This window comes from Microtus oregoni, unplaced genomic scaffold (genome assembly GCF_018167655.1).
Source record: "Microtus oregoni isolate MIOR12 unplaced genomic scaffold, Mior012 000006F_ref0000085, whole genome shotgun sequence".
NCBI lineage: Eukaryota > Metazoa > Chordata > Mammalia > Rodentia > Cricetidae > Microtus > Microtus oregoni.
The window spans coordinates 26,084,378-26,102,305 of NW_024543065.1; the positions used below are offsets into that span (position 1 = coordinate 26,084,378).

Sequence of the window (17,928 nt, forward strand, 5' to 3'; positions counted from 1 at the left end):
GCTTAACTATCAGGATTTGTCCATAGGGTGAGTATGGCAAATTTTTTAACCAGAAAAGGATATGTTCAAATTTCTTCATTAATCTTCATTTTTTTTCTATTGTATATGTGTAAAATAGAAAAAAAGTTTAAATATTGACCAAATGCTGAGACTGATTATTGTTTCACAACCTTCACAGAATTAATACCTAAAATTTAGTTTATGCAGGTTAAATTAGGAAAGCCAGTCGATGGTGGTTAACACCTTTAATTTTAGCACTTGGGAGGCAGAGGCAGGTGTCTGTGAGTTCAAGGCTGGCCTGGTCTACAGAGCGAGTTCAGGAAGCCGGGAGTACACAGAGAGAAACTCTGTCTTAAAAAGCAAAAACAACAAAAATAATGTAAATGTAAATTAATGGACCGGAAACTCAAAGCATTTGTTAAAGTGATAGCAAGATTGAAATCAGTGTTTGTTCTTATTTTGTTGTTTTATATATAATAAACATTTATATATTTATATTTTTATTTCATGAGCAATTTTTCTACATGTTATCTAAGTGCACTGTGTATGTCTGGTGCCCAAGATGGCCAATAGAGGGAGCAAGATCCCACCATGCCAGGCACCAAGAGCCCAAATCGCAAGAGATAAATTTAGGAATACATAGCAAATGCATGCCCACAGTTAAAAATTAAAGGAATTGTTTTTTAAAACTATAATTATTGGGTTGGCAATATAGTTTACCTAGTAAAGGCACTTGCCACCAACCCTGACAATCTGAGTTCAATCCTTAGAACTTACATGGTAGGAGGAGAAAACCAACTCCCATAAGTTGTCCTCTTATCTCCACACACATACTAGGGCATATGTATGCACACATACATAAATAAGTATTTTTTATTTAGTAAATAAAAATAAGAAAAATATAAAAGCAAAATTGATAGTACTTAGCAAAAGACTTGTTTTTTAAAAATTCATGTACACATACACATATACACATACACACATACATACATGTATACTGGGGTGTGTGTGCACGCGCGCACGTTTGTGTGGGGATGCCCACGGAGGCCAGAAAAAGGACATCGTGTCAAATGAAGCTGAAGTTACTGGTGTTTGCAAGATGCCTGAGCTGTTATGTGTTTGCTGGGGTCTGAATCTGGTCCTCATCATTGTGCAGCAAGCTCTCTTAACCACTGAGTCGTCCTTTTAGACTCCAGAAAAACTGATTACCTTTGGTTATTCTCTTTTTATTTGAACAACCTAATTTTATTTATATGTATGTAACATCTTGAAGTTAAAATCAGTCCATGATGTTGAGTTGATTGTTAATAGACCTTTCTCCTCTCAGGTCAGAATTTTAATACCTGTGCAGTGGTCAGAACAGCAGATGAACTCTAAAGAATGCTTGCTCTAGGGAGCTTCGCCCATTGTATTCCCTTATCTTCTTTCTGCTTTACTCAGTACAGAACACAAGGACTCCTCTCTCTCACCCATCTAGCTCACTCTTTACTCCGCTTTAAACCACACCGTAGGAACTCTTAAGAGCAGCAGTGCATTTTAACTCTCAGATAGAAAGGCTCAGTGTAAATGTGAGATTTCTAAAAATGAAATTACTCTGTAAGGGTCTTCTGACCTAAAATTGTCCTCGCAAGTCTTTTCTGTACCCATTATACATGTTCATTCATCTAATTCAGTTGGTTGTTTTGTCTTCATGGCTTTAGGAGAGAGGTTTTCCACTTTAAAGTTTTTGTGTTTGCTAGGTTATTATGTGCTAATTATAAACAATAAAATCTTGAATGGTATACATTTCCAAGTAAAAATTTCTGGGGCATGGGAATGCTGGGAAGATGGCTCAGTCCTTAAATGCTCGCTGGTCCAGATGCCTAGCACCCACATATAAAGCCAGGTGTGGCAGTGTGTGATGTAGTGTCCCACACTGGGGGTGGGGTCAGGAGAGGAGAATCCCTGGGGCTCTCTGGCCAGCCAGCTAGAAAACAAGTTAGCTCAAAATTAGCAGGAGAGGCTGTCTCAGAAAAAGAAGATGGAATGCAACAGAGAAGGATACCCAGCATCGACTTCCTACACACATAATTAATGTTTTGCATATTTAAAAGAATATAATAGTAACCATATTAGCAAATACATATACTACATGTATATGTTAAATGTTAATCAGGACAAAAAGATAGACAAGGTAAAATAAGCCTCCCTCCTACCCTAGACCAGCAGTTTCCTTTTGCAAAAGTCCTATGTACTTATACATTCTCATGCCTCTAGAAGTTTTCTGTGCACATGCTTGCGTTTTTACATATGTAGAGGCATACTACATTCCGTGGTTCCATTTATCAACATATTGTAGCACGAATAATAAAACCCAGAAACAGATATTGGGGTTCAACCTGAAGATCAGAAAAGCAAAGCAGCCAAGCCACTAGAGCAGTCTTACCTCTGAAATCTTCAGACTGACAGCAGTTCCTGTCTCATCCTGCGGTGTGTACCACCACCATCTGACCTCTGTGGCTAACTAGTGTGGCTGCTGGGATTAAAGGTGTGTGCCACCACCACCTGGCCTGTATGGCTGACTAGTGTGGCTGTTTCGCGTTCTGATCTTCAGGCAAGCTTTATTTATTAAAATACAAATGAAATTTCACTACAATATATTATACTGATGTTTCCATATTAAAACATAGATATCAGTCTCTTTATTTTGACAAATGTTAAAAGTTACTGACTGTTCAGTCATTACATGACCCTTATGGCACTTAGCTGGTTACTAATCTCCCATCTAAACATTGAGGTTTTTTTCTTACTCCTTTTGCTCTTAAAGTCTCAAGTAAACTTCCTTCTACTTATATTTTGATTTAATGAATGAGTTTATAACATAATTTCTCAGGAGTAGAATTGCTTGGCTAAAGATATGTGCATTTTAAATTTTAAGTTTTGATAGATATTTCTAAATTGTCCTCCAAAAAGATTTTGTGCCAAAAATAGAATTTGCCAGATTCTATTACTGTTACTAATGGAAGTCATGGCACTTACATTCTTCATTGGCTTGCATGGATTATAACTACAAATCTGTTGCTAATTTATGTGATCTGAATAATTATGAAGACACTATGAATAGTCGTATTTTCCAGTGCCAGCTGTATGTATATGATATATGGTAGTGTATAGCATGTAATTATGAATCCAGGCCAAATTTTGTTTCCTGTACTATTATGTTGATTTACTTTATTTTTATTTTTACTTTTTTTTTTTTTTGAGGCACAATATCTCTTTTTCCCAGGCTAGATTTGAGTTTGTGGGCTGAAGCCATCTTCTATTACAGCCTCCTGAGTGATTAGGATTACATGTGTGCTCTACTGGGCCTATCTCTGTCTCAATTTAAAAAAAAAACATAAAAATTGCAATTGAGAGGTTTTTATTAACAAAGTATAGTGAGTATGTTTAATGTGTGTTGCATGTTAGTAAGAGTATGAACACTGGTCAAATGAAAAGGCTTATTTTAACAGGAGTACCTGCTTGTTGGGGTTTTTGTCCTGCCCAGTTCCCACAGCTGTTTAGGTCCCAAAGAAATCACACAGAGAGTCTGAATTAGTTATAAAGTGATTGGCCCATTAGCTCAGGCTTCTTATTTACTCTTATAACTTATATTAACCCATTATTCTTATCTGTGTTAGCCACATGGCTTGGTACCTTTTTCAGCAGGGCAGGTCACATCTTTATTTTTCCGTTTCTGGGCAGGACTGAGGAGAGAGCTTCCTTCTTCCCAGAATTTTCCTGTTCTCATTGGCCCGCCTCTACTTCCTGTCTGGTTGTCCCACCTATACTTCCTGCCTGGCTACTGGCCAATCAACGTTTATTTAAAACATAATTGACAGAATACAGAATTGTCCCATACCAGCTTGTGTGGTTGATTCCATAAAAGTTCTTTTAATTTTTTAAAGGTAAAACTAAAACTTGAAAAATTGATGCATATGTGCAAAAATATCTAAATTTAAACAATCCTTAAATAGTAGCAGGTTAGTAAATCTGAACTTTAAACTAAAAGATGATTTCTGTTTTCAGTTTAAACTAAAGATAGTATTCTAATGCAGTGAACTGTGAAGTGACAGTCTGGTTTGAATGTAGATAAGCTGCTGAACTAATTCTTTTCTCAAACAGAAATTAAGAAGCACTGCATGTATTCTAAACAAACACTTTTGAAGTATGGCCATTGAGAAGTAGCAGCTGAAGCATTTCCTGAAATAAGAACACGAGTTAATCTAATTTTGGAAGCAAAAGTCTTAAGTTTCATAAATTTATGAACTATTAAATTGTGACTTTGCCTTTATTTTCTTTAATTTTTGAAAACAGAATATCTCTGTGTAGTCCTGGCTGTTCTGGAACTTACTCTGTAGACCAGGTTGGCCTCAAACTCAGAGATCCTCCTGCCTCTGCCTGCCAAGTGCTATGATTAAAGGTGGATGCCACCACCGCCTGGTTGTGACTTTGTCTTTTATGTGCATATCTATATTTCTACTTACTTGTCTTCTCAAAGTCTTAGTAAAAAGGACTTCTTTGAACATGCATGCCGTGAAACACTTTAAGTGTAATTTTTCGTTTCCTTTTGTAGATACAGAATCTTACCTTAATCAGTGTGGAGTTGCATGCTCGAACTAGAAGAGACTTACAACCAGATCCCGAGTTTGACCCAATCTGTGCTCTGTTCTACTGCATCTCATCTGACACTCCTCTCCCAGACACAGAGAAAACAGAACTCACAGGTGTGATAGTGATTGATAAAGACAAGACAGTCACCCATCAAGGTATTGTTTATTTTTAGTAAGGATGTGCTTGCCAAGTGAGTGTGTGTGTGTGTGTGTGTGTGTGTGTGTAGGTGGTGGGGATTGGACAGGATCTCACATAGCTCAGATTGGTTTGTACTAGCTGTGTAGTTGAGGCTCACTTTGAGCTTTGATGTTCCAGCCTCTACTTCCAAAATGCTAGAATCACAGGCATGTGCCAGCCACTCTTTTTATTTATTTGTTTGTTTGTTTGTTTGTTTTGGTTTTTCAGGACAGGGTTTCTCCGTAGCTTTTGGAGCCTGTCCTGGAACTAGCTCTTGTAGACCAGGCTGGCCCGAACTCACAGAGATCCGCCTGCCTCTGCCTACTGAGTACTGGGATTAAAGGTGTGTGCCATTAGTCATTCTTAACAAAATTTCTTCTTGAAGAACTACAGCAATCAGGAAGACTCCTCTCTAATGTTGACTGAGGTTGGGGTATGAAGCTGTACATAACTTTTTCCTAGCCAGGCAGCGTGGCACACACCTTTAATCCCATTACTCGGGAGGCAGAGTCAGGCATTTCTCAGTTGGAGGCAAGCCTGGTCTACAGGGGGAGTTCCAGGACAGACTACAAAACTACACAGAGAAACCCTGTCTCAAAAAACAAAACTCAAAAAAGCAAACAAACAAATAAACAAAAACCCTTTTTCCTAGACTGATGATTCTTACTTTGATTATTACAACCACAAGTAAATAGAGATGGAATACAACACGGATCAGAGTGTGAGGCCTCCAGATTCTGCCCTCAGTACCACAGGGGAGGGAAGTTAGAAACCAAGTGACACAAAGATCTTAGTAAAATTTCTAATTAACACATAGTTTATAAACTAATTATTCACAACAATTCCAAATAATCATATATAATTAGCTTGGGTAAACAAACTTCATTGTTTTCCAGATTGCTGCTAATACAAACTGTTTACTTTAGACATTGTTAACTATTCTCATAGTTTGTAAGATATATTTTCTAACTGTTCATGTATCTTCCTAAATAAAGATATGTTTGGTTCAGAGGTTATTCATATACCATATAAGCATTTAAGGAAATGCAAGTATTTCTCCCAAGTTGTAAAGGTAACCCTTATAAATTATTTGAGTACACTGAGGAAGATTGAGTATAAAAGAAAGCCGTTAAGAATCTGATGTTTAATTGCCTAACATCGGCTAACAAGATAGTCATTGAATTTTTATGAATTCTTCATGATAGCCAGTGTTGGTCATTTGAAATTAACTGTGGTGGGATGACTTTACATATGGAAATAGGCAAGCAAAGACACATTCAATTTTTTTTTCTTGAAGAGTTGTTACCCATTATCCAGCATACTAGTGATTAAAATATTTTCTATTAAGCAAAGATATTCCCATTAGGATAATTAAGCATAGAAACAAAGTAATTGTCTTTGCAAGTAATTTTATAAATAAAGACTTTAGTAGAATAACTGAAAATATGAAACTTGAATTTAAGTTACATGTTACGTTAGAAAAACCATTAAAGAAAATCTTCAAGTAGTTGAACTATAGTTTTACTTGTGGGGTTCAGTTTTCATATTCTTTTACTTAAAAGTAAAGATTAATGTTACTTTAATAGTACATGAAGTAATGTTATATATAATATTTTATTCCTTAGATATCAGATATCAGACCCCACTACTTATCAGATCTGGAATTACAGGATTAGAAGTTACCTATGCTGCTGATGAGAAGGCACTCTTTCAAGAAATTACAAATATAATAAAGAGGTATTATCTTGTATTTTCTGATTTTTTTCTTTTGGTCTTTCTTCTTCAGTCATTTCCTGCAGATGACATAAGATATAAAAGAGGACAGGAATCATTTCCAGGACCCTTGGAAGTATATAATTATCCTTAGAGAGGCTCTTACTTTCAGTCTTCTATCATCATTCCTGTGCCCATCAAAGAAGAATAGGAAAAGCAATCTTCTGTTTCTTACAATTAAGGGAATAAAGAAAAATACTTGCTTCTAGCCTCTTAGTTGTATTTTAAGATGGTTTTGCTATGGTTCTGAAGTAATAGGAATTTGTACAAAAGTTCAGTTGTATTATTCACTTAAATAAGTTTCTACCTTGGGAACTAACTACCATTTTAGTAGTATTTTGAATTGTTTTTTTTTTAATTCTTTTTTATTTTAATAATGTATTTTTGTTGAAAGTAAAATTTTGTGAGAGTTTATGAAGTAATTTTAAACAAAATCATTTTAATTTAAAATTACAATATCTCCCACAGCCCCTTTCCCAAGAAATACAGAACAAGTGCAGTCTTAGTAAGATTAAACTCATTTTAGAAAAGAAAATAACTCCTATAGTCATTTATTCTAAGTCATTCTGTAGGAGTTGTTCTACAGGTACCACTACACATCCTTCCCCTTGTACATATATATTCCACATTGGAATATATATGTTGATTTTTGTTCCCTACATCATGAAAAAAATGCTTCTTCTGGGCAAAGGTCCAAATGTTGTAATGTATGCACTTTGATCCACCTCCTTCTTTAGGTATGACCCTGATATTCTCCTAGGATATGAGATTCAGATGCATTCCTGGGGCTACCTCTTACAGAGGGCTGCTGCTCTAAGTGTCGACTTATGTCAGATGATCTCTCGAGTGCCAGGTACGTAGAGTTGCAAATGTTTTGTTACAACTACAGAGAAATTGTAAATAAGGAGAAAATGTTAAAGGAAGTACTGTTATTCTAGCTCCATTTTTATACTAAATTGTGATAAGTTCTAGATATAACTCCATACAAAACAGATTGGAAAAAGTCTACCTTCGCACTGTTACATATGCTGTTTTATGTGTTGGGGATTTTCCCACTTTTAATTATGTTTTCATATATAAATCTTTTTATAGCATTATACTGTTTCATCTTTAATGTGCTTTCTTCATCCAATATCCTAGAACTGTTTTCCTATATTATACTATGATTCCCATAGTCTTCACGGTTGTTGTGAAGCTGCTTCATATTTCCTCAGCTTCATAAACTGTAATGTTATTGGTTTTTTTTTCTGTTTTTATTGTTTTGCCCATTAAATTGGTAGGAGAGGAAGGGCCAAAGAGCAGTAATAGTTAAGATTAGTAATTAAGTAATTGGCTTTTGATTTTTATTAGAGTATAAGTCTAAAAAGTAGTATGAATTTTGATTGTAATTCACTAAGGTTTTGGTGCTGTTTAGAGAGAGGGAGTAATAATTTTTATAATAAAATTAATTGTAATTTGTAAGTCTTTTTGTTATTGTTTCTTTTCTTTTTGAGACAGAGCTTCTCTGTTTAACCTTGGTTGTTCTGGAATGTAATCTATAGAACAGACTGGCCTTGAACTCACAAGAGATCTGCCCGCCTCTGCCTCCTGAGTGCTGGGATTAAAGGCATGCACCACAATGCCCAGCTGTAAAACATTTTTTCTATAACTAAAGATATCTTATTATCCATAGTCATTTTATTTTTTATTTTTAGTTTTTTCTTTTTAATGTTCTTTTAATTTTAATTAAAGTCTAATCATATTAGTCCCCCTTCTCTTTCTTCACTCTAGTTCCTTTTTGTCCCCTTTCTCTAACACCTTCACCTCCACACCTCCACATCTCAAATAGGTGGCCTCTTTTCCTTTAATTATTATCATTATTATTATTATTATATACTTTATTATGTAATATATAAACACATCAATATATGAATACAACCTACTGCATTAATTTAGTGTTCCTTTATATGTACATGATTTCGAGGCTGACTCTTGGTATTGGATAACTAACTAGGGTGCCCGTCCCTGGAAGAGACTAATTCAGCAGTCATTAGTTGCCTATATAACTACATTTTTTTTAGTTTGTTTTGGCTCCCACAGCTTTATGGGACAGTTTTCTAAGTGTTCAGGAGAGGCAGCCCTCAGGTACATTGTTAATTACATTTAATTGATTGTAAGAGATAAGGATCAAAAGAATGATGAAGTTAATGTCCTACATTAGGTGTGTAGCTCAGCAGTAGAGTGTTTAAAGGTTTTGAGTTTGATCCCCAGCACCACAGGAAAGGAGGGAAGTATGGAAGAAGGAAAGAAACGGAAAGGAGAAGGAGGAAGGGAGGGAAGGAGAGCTCACATCCTTTCTCAGAATCACTGCTAAAACTTTATTAAGTGTCGTGAGCCACGCCACATTGCAGTCTCCCATTTACAATTAAGCAACAGAGTAAACACAAAGGGTGTGTGGTTTGTTAAGTAACACAGTAGTGGTCCAGTGCACAGGTTCTGGAGCAAAGACTCCCCAGGTTCAAACTCTGCCTGTGCACCTATATAATGTCAAGCAAATTACAGAATAGATCCAATACTTGATTTACTCCTCTGGAAAGTGGAGGTTCTTAAAGGACTTTCAAGGTGGTTGTAATGGAGCCTGAAGACAGTAAACACTTTATAAGTGTTGTGCTGACTTAGTAAAATGAAATTTTTGAACATTATTTTTTTAGCATAAAGAAAGAAATGAGAGTTGTGTGGGTCCATGGCCTTCAAGGTGAAGTGATCCTTGTATAGAATACTACTTGGTTTTTTTTCATGTATGGAGTTTTCAAAAACAGGAATTTTATTAAAAATAAGATTGTAAGATAAAATCATTATGAAATTGTTTTTCACTGTTGCTTCTGTCCAGGAATGACACCTTGCTTGTCATTCAGTGGGTGAGCAAATGTTCATTCTCAGTTCAGTGTCTTAAGCCTCACACTCAGAAAAATCTCTGACCACAAATGCCACTCTCACTATCCCGCTGTATGAGCTACAACTTTCCCTACAATTTTCCACACTAACACCCTACAGTTTCATTACATGGATATGCATAAAGTTCATATTTTCCTCAGGATCATAGACTGATTTCACGATCCTAATCTGAGCAAAGAATAGTTCAACTAATTGTCTTTGAAGAGAGTGTTCGTTTCTAGAAACGGACGCTTTGTCATTAGCGTACAACCTGAATATTCTTTTGCTCATTTCAATGGTAATTATTTCCCAGTGCTTATCCACTATCTTCAGTGGATACATTTTTAGGAATTGAGTAATGTAAAGAGTTCATGTAGATGCAAAGGTGGTATATTTCCATTTTACACAATCTTATCAGAGAAACGACATACAGTAATATGTTCATGGCAGTCTTGGCATTGTAAAGATACTTTAAAAATGTTTTGAGCCCATATGTACTTCCTTTAGTGAATATCTACTATATGCTGAAATATTAAGCCCTGAATATTACAGGTAAGGGCATAGGCTACAATGATGTTACAAAAAATCCAGGAAGAAGCAAAAATTTCAAGTCAGATTACTACTTGTTTTTTTACCATATGACCTGGGACAAGATGTAATGTTTCTAAGCAGAATTTGCATGGTACAAAATGAAATTTATAGTGAAGGTGCTAGTAAAGGAAGCAGTGTTGGTAACGTTCCTAGAACACGATAGATGTATAAGATACAATACCTCTAGTCAGCTGTGTTAACTAAATTTATTGTTATTTTAATTTTTTAATTATCAACCATGAAGTGACTCAGTTCTCTTTGCTCTAAGGAACTCTCATAGTTTAAGAGATTTGTCCTGAGTTTCTCAAATTTTGAGAGAATTATGTATATTAATAACTGCCGTTTGGGGCTGGGAAGAGGGCGTAGTCAACGTGGTGCTTTTATGAGGACCTCAGCTGCATCCTCAGTGCTCAGTATAACTAGCTATGGTGGTAGGCTCCTTTTATCCCAGTCATGGGAGATGAAGCAGGAGTAGTACAGGAGTTACCAGCAAGCTAGCCTCGATAAATGAATAAGTACTAGGTTCAGTGGTGGGAATGTCTCAATAAATGAGGTGGAGAAGCAATTGAGGAAGACACCCAGTGTCAGCTTCTGGTCCCTGTGCACATGTGCAGGCGCACACACACCGCCAATACAAACTATCTTATTTCCCCCCAAAAAACAGCTGGCTTATCAATGGAATTTTTGTTGTTTTTGTTTGGTTTGGTTTAACATAGGGTCTTACTATAACTTAGGTTAACCTTGAACTTGTGGTATTACTGCTTCTACCACTGTGAACAGGGATTACAAACGTAGAAGCAATGGACATTTTTTATGCTAAAGGGAAAAAAAACCCAGAAACAAACAAAAGTGTTGTAGCATTATGTGTTAACCAAAAGTAACAGCACAAATTGCTAAATTAAAAGATGGCTATTGTTTAAATTTACACAGTCCTGGCACATCTTGACTGGCACTTCACTTAGTGGAGGATGTTACGGGAGCTAGAGGTTATGGTGCCCGAGGAACTTCTTGGGGAGGAGGACATAAAACAGCAAATTTCAGCGAGTTTGGTTTATAGTGTTAGGTTTTCTGCATTACCAGTGTTGTTTGGCTTTGCTGGATGGAATAAAAGTTGTTGCAAACAAATAAATGGAATAAAATTGTTGCATTTATTGAGCATTGGCTGTAGCCTTTCAGTTCAGATTAAAATTTGAGAATTATATAGATACCAGCACCCATTGAAAGACTTTATGATTTATCAAAAATCAAAACAGTGATTTTTAGTTTCAGTTTGGATTTTCAGCTCTTCACCAATAGAACCTGACTTGGCTATGGCTGGAGCCCACCCGTTGTCTTGCACTTCAGTTATACCTCATCCGCCATCGTTTCCCATAGGTCCTGTGCTGCTTGTGCTGCTTCAGAACACTAAGCCCACACTTGAGAGGCAGAAACCAGGTTCCTAGTTCCCTCTGAACATCTTAAAAGTGCAGTTAAGTCAAGTAAGGGAAAAAAATGTAAGAGGGTGAAAAAGAAATGATCAGTCTATTTGATCTAATGAAGCATTCACAGTTCAAAAATTACAACTTCATCAGTGTTAATTAAAAGCAAGAATTGTACCACTGGAATTTTTAACTACTTATTTTGTAGTTCACATAATAGAATATTTTCAACTATGTGATACTTGAGGGTACAGGAAAAAACTATCAGTATATTGTTAAAATTGACAAAAATAAGAAAGTAACATTTTTCTAAACTTTAAAATAAGGCAGTAAAATTTTAATTACTATGATGAAACTTTTATATGCAAAATTATGTACTTAAAAATTAAAAAGTAAGAGATTTTGAAGATATCTTACTTTTCTATTGATAGGAATTACACTCAAAGTACATTTTCAAACATCACTAAAGTGTTTTCATTGAGAAATATTCAAATTAAAACAGTTTTGGATTTTGTGTAGACAAAAATAAATATACATAGTTGTCTCTTAATATCCTGGGATACCATAGCCACAGACAGGTGGATCAAAAATGCATGCGCACTAAACAACTATTTACATTGTACTTGGTATTCTAAACAATATGGTGATGTGTGTGGATGTAGCTATGCATAGGTCTTACACCAATACTAAGCCATTTATTTAAGAAGTGTTTTACATGTTTTACTACCTACAAGATATCCAGGAACCATTCTCTATGGATACCAAGGGAACAAGTGTATATACTATATAGAAAGACGAAGAGAATGCTTGTGTCTTTATATTTAGTTTACAAACTTCCTATGTGATTTAAAAAATTGTTTTTGTTAAAATAATAAGTATTCCATTGTTCTAATATTGAATAGACTGAATCAAATTTTACCTTTAGTCTTAAGTCTTACTTTTGTTGCTTTCATTTTCTTTGGCATAATTTCCCTGAAAGCTTATTTTCTGCTTCTCTTGATACAACATGCATTCTTTTTATAGATGACAAGACTGGAAACACATGTGCAGCGGAAAGAGATGACTATGCATCAGATACAATGAGTGAGATCAACATTGTTGGCAGAATTACGCTAAACCTTTGGAGAATCATGAGAAACGAGGTGAGGTATTTTATTTAAAATTTGGAAATAAGATTAGATCAGTATAACAGTTTACTCATTATAGAGTGTTAGTAAAAATTCTCTTTGATTTGTGACCTATTATTGTTGTATGTAATTAAAGTTGCAAAATACTTTATAAAATGACAAAATAAAATTACACCTTCATTGTTTTTCTATTTCTGTCTAACTTAACAGCTAGGAAAATCAGAATTATTGTACATACATCAGGAATTCATGGCTAGCCTCGACCCTTGAAAGTAAAGTCTATAACTGTAATAAAATATTTTGGTATTTGTGTTTAATATTGTATAATTTCATCATTTTAAGAAAATCTAGTCTAGACTTAGGAAGGAAACTCATAATAAATACAGTTAAATACCGGGCCAAACTGGAGAGAAACTATTTGGAAATAGCTAATAGTGGCATCCCGTTGGATAGGCTTTGGGGTTAAATAATTTCACCAAGCTCTCCGTTAATTTGCAATCCTTTGTAGAAATAGTTATTTCACACACAATAAAAGTAAGCTTGTAGAGCTTACTAGATGATACTTGCATCTTTGAAGTTGTTTGTTTTTTCTATGTGAAATATAAAGATTCATACTATAGGTTGTTTTTAGATTTTGGACTTTGAATAATAACAGCTAAAGCGATTAGATGAAAATTCATTCTCCAATGTTGTCTGCTATTTGAAACTATTTTTTCATTATACGCTTTCTATCTTTCCCTTGTTCAGTGATTGTGTAGCTATCCGGGATTTATGTTAAACACTGACTTTCCAAGCATGCTGGAGCATTGTCACATGCAAATCATACTGGAAAAAGCAATGGGTTCTTTATAAAAATTATGTAGCCTCGTTCTTCTTTGTGCCCTGTGTCTGAAGTTGTACTCACATTTAATCTAACTTGAAACTGTGCATTATATGAATCTGCTTGAGGATAATTTTATTGTGTGCAGTTATGTGGTGTGTAAGGATTTGGGTATGCATATGTTGGTGGAAGCCAGAGGTAAACCTTGGGTATCATTTCTGAGGAGCCATCCACCTTGTATTTTGAAACAGGGTCTCTCATAGGTCTGGAGTGTACCACTGCCCCAGCACTCAGATTTCAAACTGTGCTAACACAAGTGACCTTTTTACATGGATTTGGGGAATTGAACTAAGATTCCCATGAAGCACTTGACCAAGTGAACCATCTCCCCAGCCCATCGCTTTTTATCCTGAGTGATAGTAGTAATACGTCTCTCAAGACTTTGGACCTGAGCTAGCCTTGAGTATTTGCTTCATACTAGAGACATTCAGATTATGTTTTCTGAATTGGAATAGTTACAAAAGCTCCTTTTTAATCTTTGCGTCTTGCCGGGCAGTGGTGGCGCACGCCTTTAATCCCAGCACTCAGGAGGTAGAGGCAGGCGGATCTCTGAGTTCGAGGCCAGCCTGGTCTACAAGAGCTAGTTCCAGGACAGGAACCAAAAGCTACGGAGAAACTCTGTCTCGAAAATCAAAAAAAAAAAAACAAAAACAAAAACAACAAAAAAAAAACAGTGTAATCTTTGTGTCTTTTATTTGTTTCTCTCATGGTGCTTGGCAATTTGTAGCTTGTGTGATTCCTCTACGCATAAAATTTCTGCTGTTCCCACTGGGGAACTTCAAGTCCTTAATGATAAACCCACTGCCTCTTAAATAATTTTTATTAGATATATATTAGCTACTTAAAGGAATATATGACTCTTACTCTGAAAACTGAAAACAGTTACAGACCTTCTAAATCATCGATTCCATCTAGGCTTTCAGATTTTATCAAGTCGTTTGGCAGTACAGAGAACAGAGTGTTATGTTAGATTTGACCGTTTAGATTTTTCAACTTCCTTTACAAACCTAATTTTCCTGTATGGTAGCACTCTAGTCTCTGGTCCTAATTTCTCCATATGGTCCCTCTGGTATGATCGCTTCCCTCATTGTCTGCATTCAAAGAAAGCCATTTAGATTTATTCTTCAGATCACTAACTTGACCTGTAGTCCATGCTGTACCTGCTGCTCTCAGGCGAACCTCATCTGCTGTTGTCATGCCTTTGCAGTCCTTCCTCGTTTACACTTGTTGGGTCTTTACCTTATCCCATTGCCTTTTTACCGTTGTCAGTCAGCGAGAGAGACAGAAAGAGAATGTGAGTCCTGAAGTGTGCCATTGCTTCGGAGGTGACAAGTTTTAAGTAAAATAGACCAGTTTGGATCACTGTTTTATACTTCTGGATTGTTAATGTGGAAAAATTTTATACCCAGTAAGCTATACATATTTTGAATTAATTATGTATAGATTGCTTGTAACAGATAATCTTTACAAATGGCTTTCATGTCATCTATGAAAAATTCTAAGTGATATTAAGACTTTTTAAAACCTAATGACCTGGGATTGACTTAGAAAAAAAAACAAATGATCTACATAAATATAATTATGCCTTACACTTTTTTTTAAGGTTGCTCTGACTAACTACACTTTTGAAAATGTGAGCTTTCACGTTCTCCATCAGCGTTTTCCCCTTTTTACCTTCCGCGTCCTGTCAGACTGGTTTGATAACAAGACAGATCTCTACAGGTAATGTTTACCACACCCAAGAAGCTACTGTATCTTTTTATTTATTTTAAATCAGTTTTAGGGGCTGGAGAGACATCTCTGCAGTTTTAACCACTGGCTGCTTGCTCTTCCAAAGCCAGGTTTGATTCCCAGCACTCACGTGGCATCTCACAACTGTCTGTAATTCCAGTTCTAGGGAGTCCAGTGCCTTCTGGCGTCTGCAGGCACCAGCACACATATGGTGCACTGTCACACATGCCAGCAAAGCACTCCTGCACATAAAATATTAATTTTAAAAGTAGAATTGAGTCACTATTATTGAGCTTTATATTAATATACAATAAAATGCAGACTTTTAAAGTGTGTTGTTCTATGACTCTGAGGAATATATACACTCACTCTGTAGTACCCAGATAAGAAGGATAACTACGTACAAGGGAATACTTAAACAGATTTATAGTCAGTCTACCCAAACCCTAACTATCCACAATAATACTAATTAGATTTGTATTAAATACTAATTAGTTTTCTATTAGCTGATTGTTTTTGCCACAGGTAGAACATCATAGAAATGGAAATGTTAGTAATCTTTTGCTTTTATCAGACTTCCTTGAAGAAACTGAACTATACTTTTTAAGTTGTAACTGTTGTGAGATTTAATATGTTGCATGTTATTCATTCTTAATATTCAGTAATACCTATGTGAAATGCCTAACAGTTTATTCATTTAACTCTTAATAGACACCAATGTGGGCTGTAGCTACTATGAATAAAGCTATCATGTAATAACTGTGTATGCAAGTCTATGTGAACTTAAATTTTCATTTCAGTAGTTGACGGATTTCTAGGCCACATGGTTGGTTAGTGTCTGCTGTCATTGTCTTTTTCCTTTGGTGGTTCATCTACTGCAAGTTTGCTGGAAATAAATTGTCCCAGCACTTACCTACAAAAAGGAGAAAAGAAAATATTTCTGACTGATATTTTACTGTCTCATTCTATGATTGAGTTTTGCTTTGTTTTCTGTTTCTTAACTACTATAAAGATTTTGATTGCCTTTCCTTCTGCCTTTCATTGTTTCTGTGAAGGATATTCAGATATTCCTAATTTGTCCAATTCATTTGATTTCTTTCTTCTTTTTAAGGACACAATATCTGTACATAGCCTAGAGTAGCCTTGGACTCTAACATAACCCAAGAAGACCTCCAACTTGGAATGCTCCCCCCTCAGTCTCCCAAGTGCTAGGATTACAGTTGTACAAAACAACACTCAGCTCACTGTTAGTCTGTATAAGACATAGAGTGGATTTGAAGGAATTACTCATTCTTCCTGTTTGGCCTTAGTCTTTGGAAGTTCTTTTCTGGGGTATTAGGATGAGATTCCTCAGCATTCCTATTCTTACCACAGTGGGAAAACCCTTGATTTTGTATAACTACCAGTTTCTGGGTCCAGAAAGGTTTTCTGCCTGTGTCCAGAGGTAGGCAGAGACTCTCCTGCTTCTTCCTTAGCTGCTGAGCTCCTTTGCTTAAGTTCTGTGCTGGGAAGTGTCCTGCCCCTTGACCACTACCTGGTGCTCTTCTGTGTTTGGGAATGGCCTATACCACTCCAGATGTTTCCTAAGCGCTTCTAATTTGTCAGGACTTAGGCTTCAAAAGGAGAAAGGCAGGTGACCAGTATTTAAAAATGAGTGCATTTTGCCTTATTAAATATAAAGTTAAATTCTGGTAAAGATGGAAGAGATACAGCTTTAAAAAAACAACTCTCATGTATTTGAGAAAACAATTTTTACAGAAAACAGGTTTTTTTTTTTAGTACAATATATTCTGTTTATGGTTTTCCCCTCCCCCAGATCCTTCCAGCTCCTCCCCACTTCCCCAGCCACCCAGTTCCCACACCCTATCTCTCTCAAGGTATCTGCTTATCTTCCATTTCATTTTGAGGAACCTCAGAGAAGTAAAGTAAACTACAGTAAGGCTGAGGCTTGTGTCAAAGCTTCACAGAGAAGTTAGGTTGTAGTTCAGTAATAGAGTGTTGATTCAAGAAAAGAATCATACATAAACCAGTCAATAATATTTAATTCTACTTATTAAAAATTATGTTTGTTAAGGTATGGTATAGTGCTGCTCTAAATGCATGTCTTGCCACCTCTAATTAGGTATTATTCTGAATAGGTAACTTTTTGCCAAGTTAAGTAGAATACTGGACCTGGGTTAGCAAAATCAGGGTGAAATATGAAACTTGTTATCCTTATGATACCTTATCATAAGTACTATTTTAAATTTTGCGTACTATTACTGAGTTTTATTCCTTGAAGTTCTCCAGCATTTAACTCCTTAATATACTTTATATATTGCACTCTCTCCTTCAGTAACCTCACTTTATCTGTATTCATGTATGGGTTCTTTTTTGACAGATGGAAAATGGTTGATCATTATGTTAGCCGTGTCCGTGGAAATCTCCAGATGTTAGAACAGCTGGACCTAATTGGAAAAACCAGTGAAATGGCCAGACTTTTTGGCATTCAGTTTTTACATGTATTAACAAGAGGTTCACAGGTAGAAATTTTTCTTGTACACTTTAAAGTACTACATAAATGAGATGCTTATTCTTGACCTGAGTAGGTTTTTAAAACTTTGTATCTAGCCGGGGGGTGGGAGTGGGGGTGGCGCATGCCTCTAATCTTAGGCAGGAGGAACCCTGTGAGTTTGAGGCCAGCCTG

At 35.9% G+C, this 17,928-nt stretch overlaps 1 protein-coding gene across 3 annotated transcripts in view; it reads left to right on the plus strand.

Moving 5' to 3' along the window:
• Rev3l (REV3 like, DNA directed polymerase zeta catalytic subunit) overlaps window positions 1-17,928 on the plus strand; it is a 141,374-nt gene that overhangs the window by 94,080 nt on the left and 29,366 nt on the right. For all 3 annotated transcript variants that reach the window (XM_041654071.1, XM_041654072.1, XM_041654073.1), the window contains 6 exons: window positions 4,595-4,787; window positions 6,435-6,546; window positions 7,320-7,435; window positions 12,528-12,646; window positions 15,115-15,233; window positions 17,623-17,764. In XM_041654071.1, the coding sequence (XP_041510005.1) occupies window positions 4,595-4,787; window positions 6,435-6,546; window positions 7,320-7,435; window positions 12,528-12,646; window positions 15,115-15,233; window positions 17,623-17,764 (801 nt within the window). The remainder of the gene's footprint in view (window positions 1-4,594; window positions 4,788-6,434; window positions 6,547-7,319; window positions 7,436-12,527; window positions 12,647-15,114; window positions 15,234-17,622; window positions 17,765-17,928) is intronic.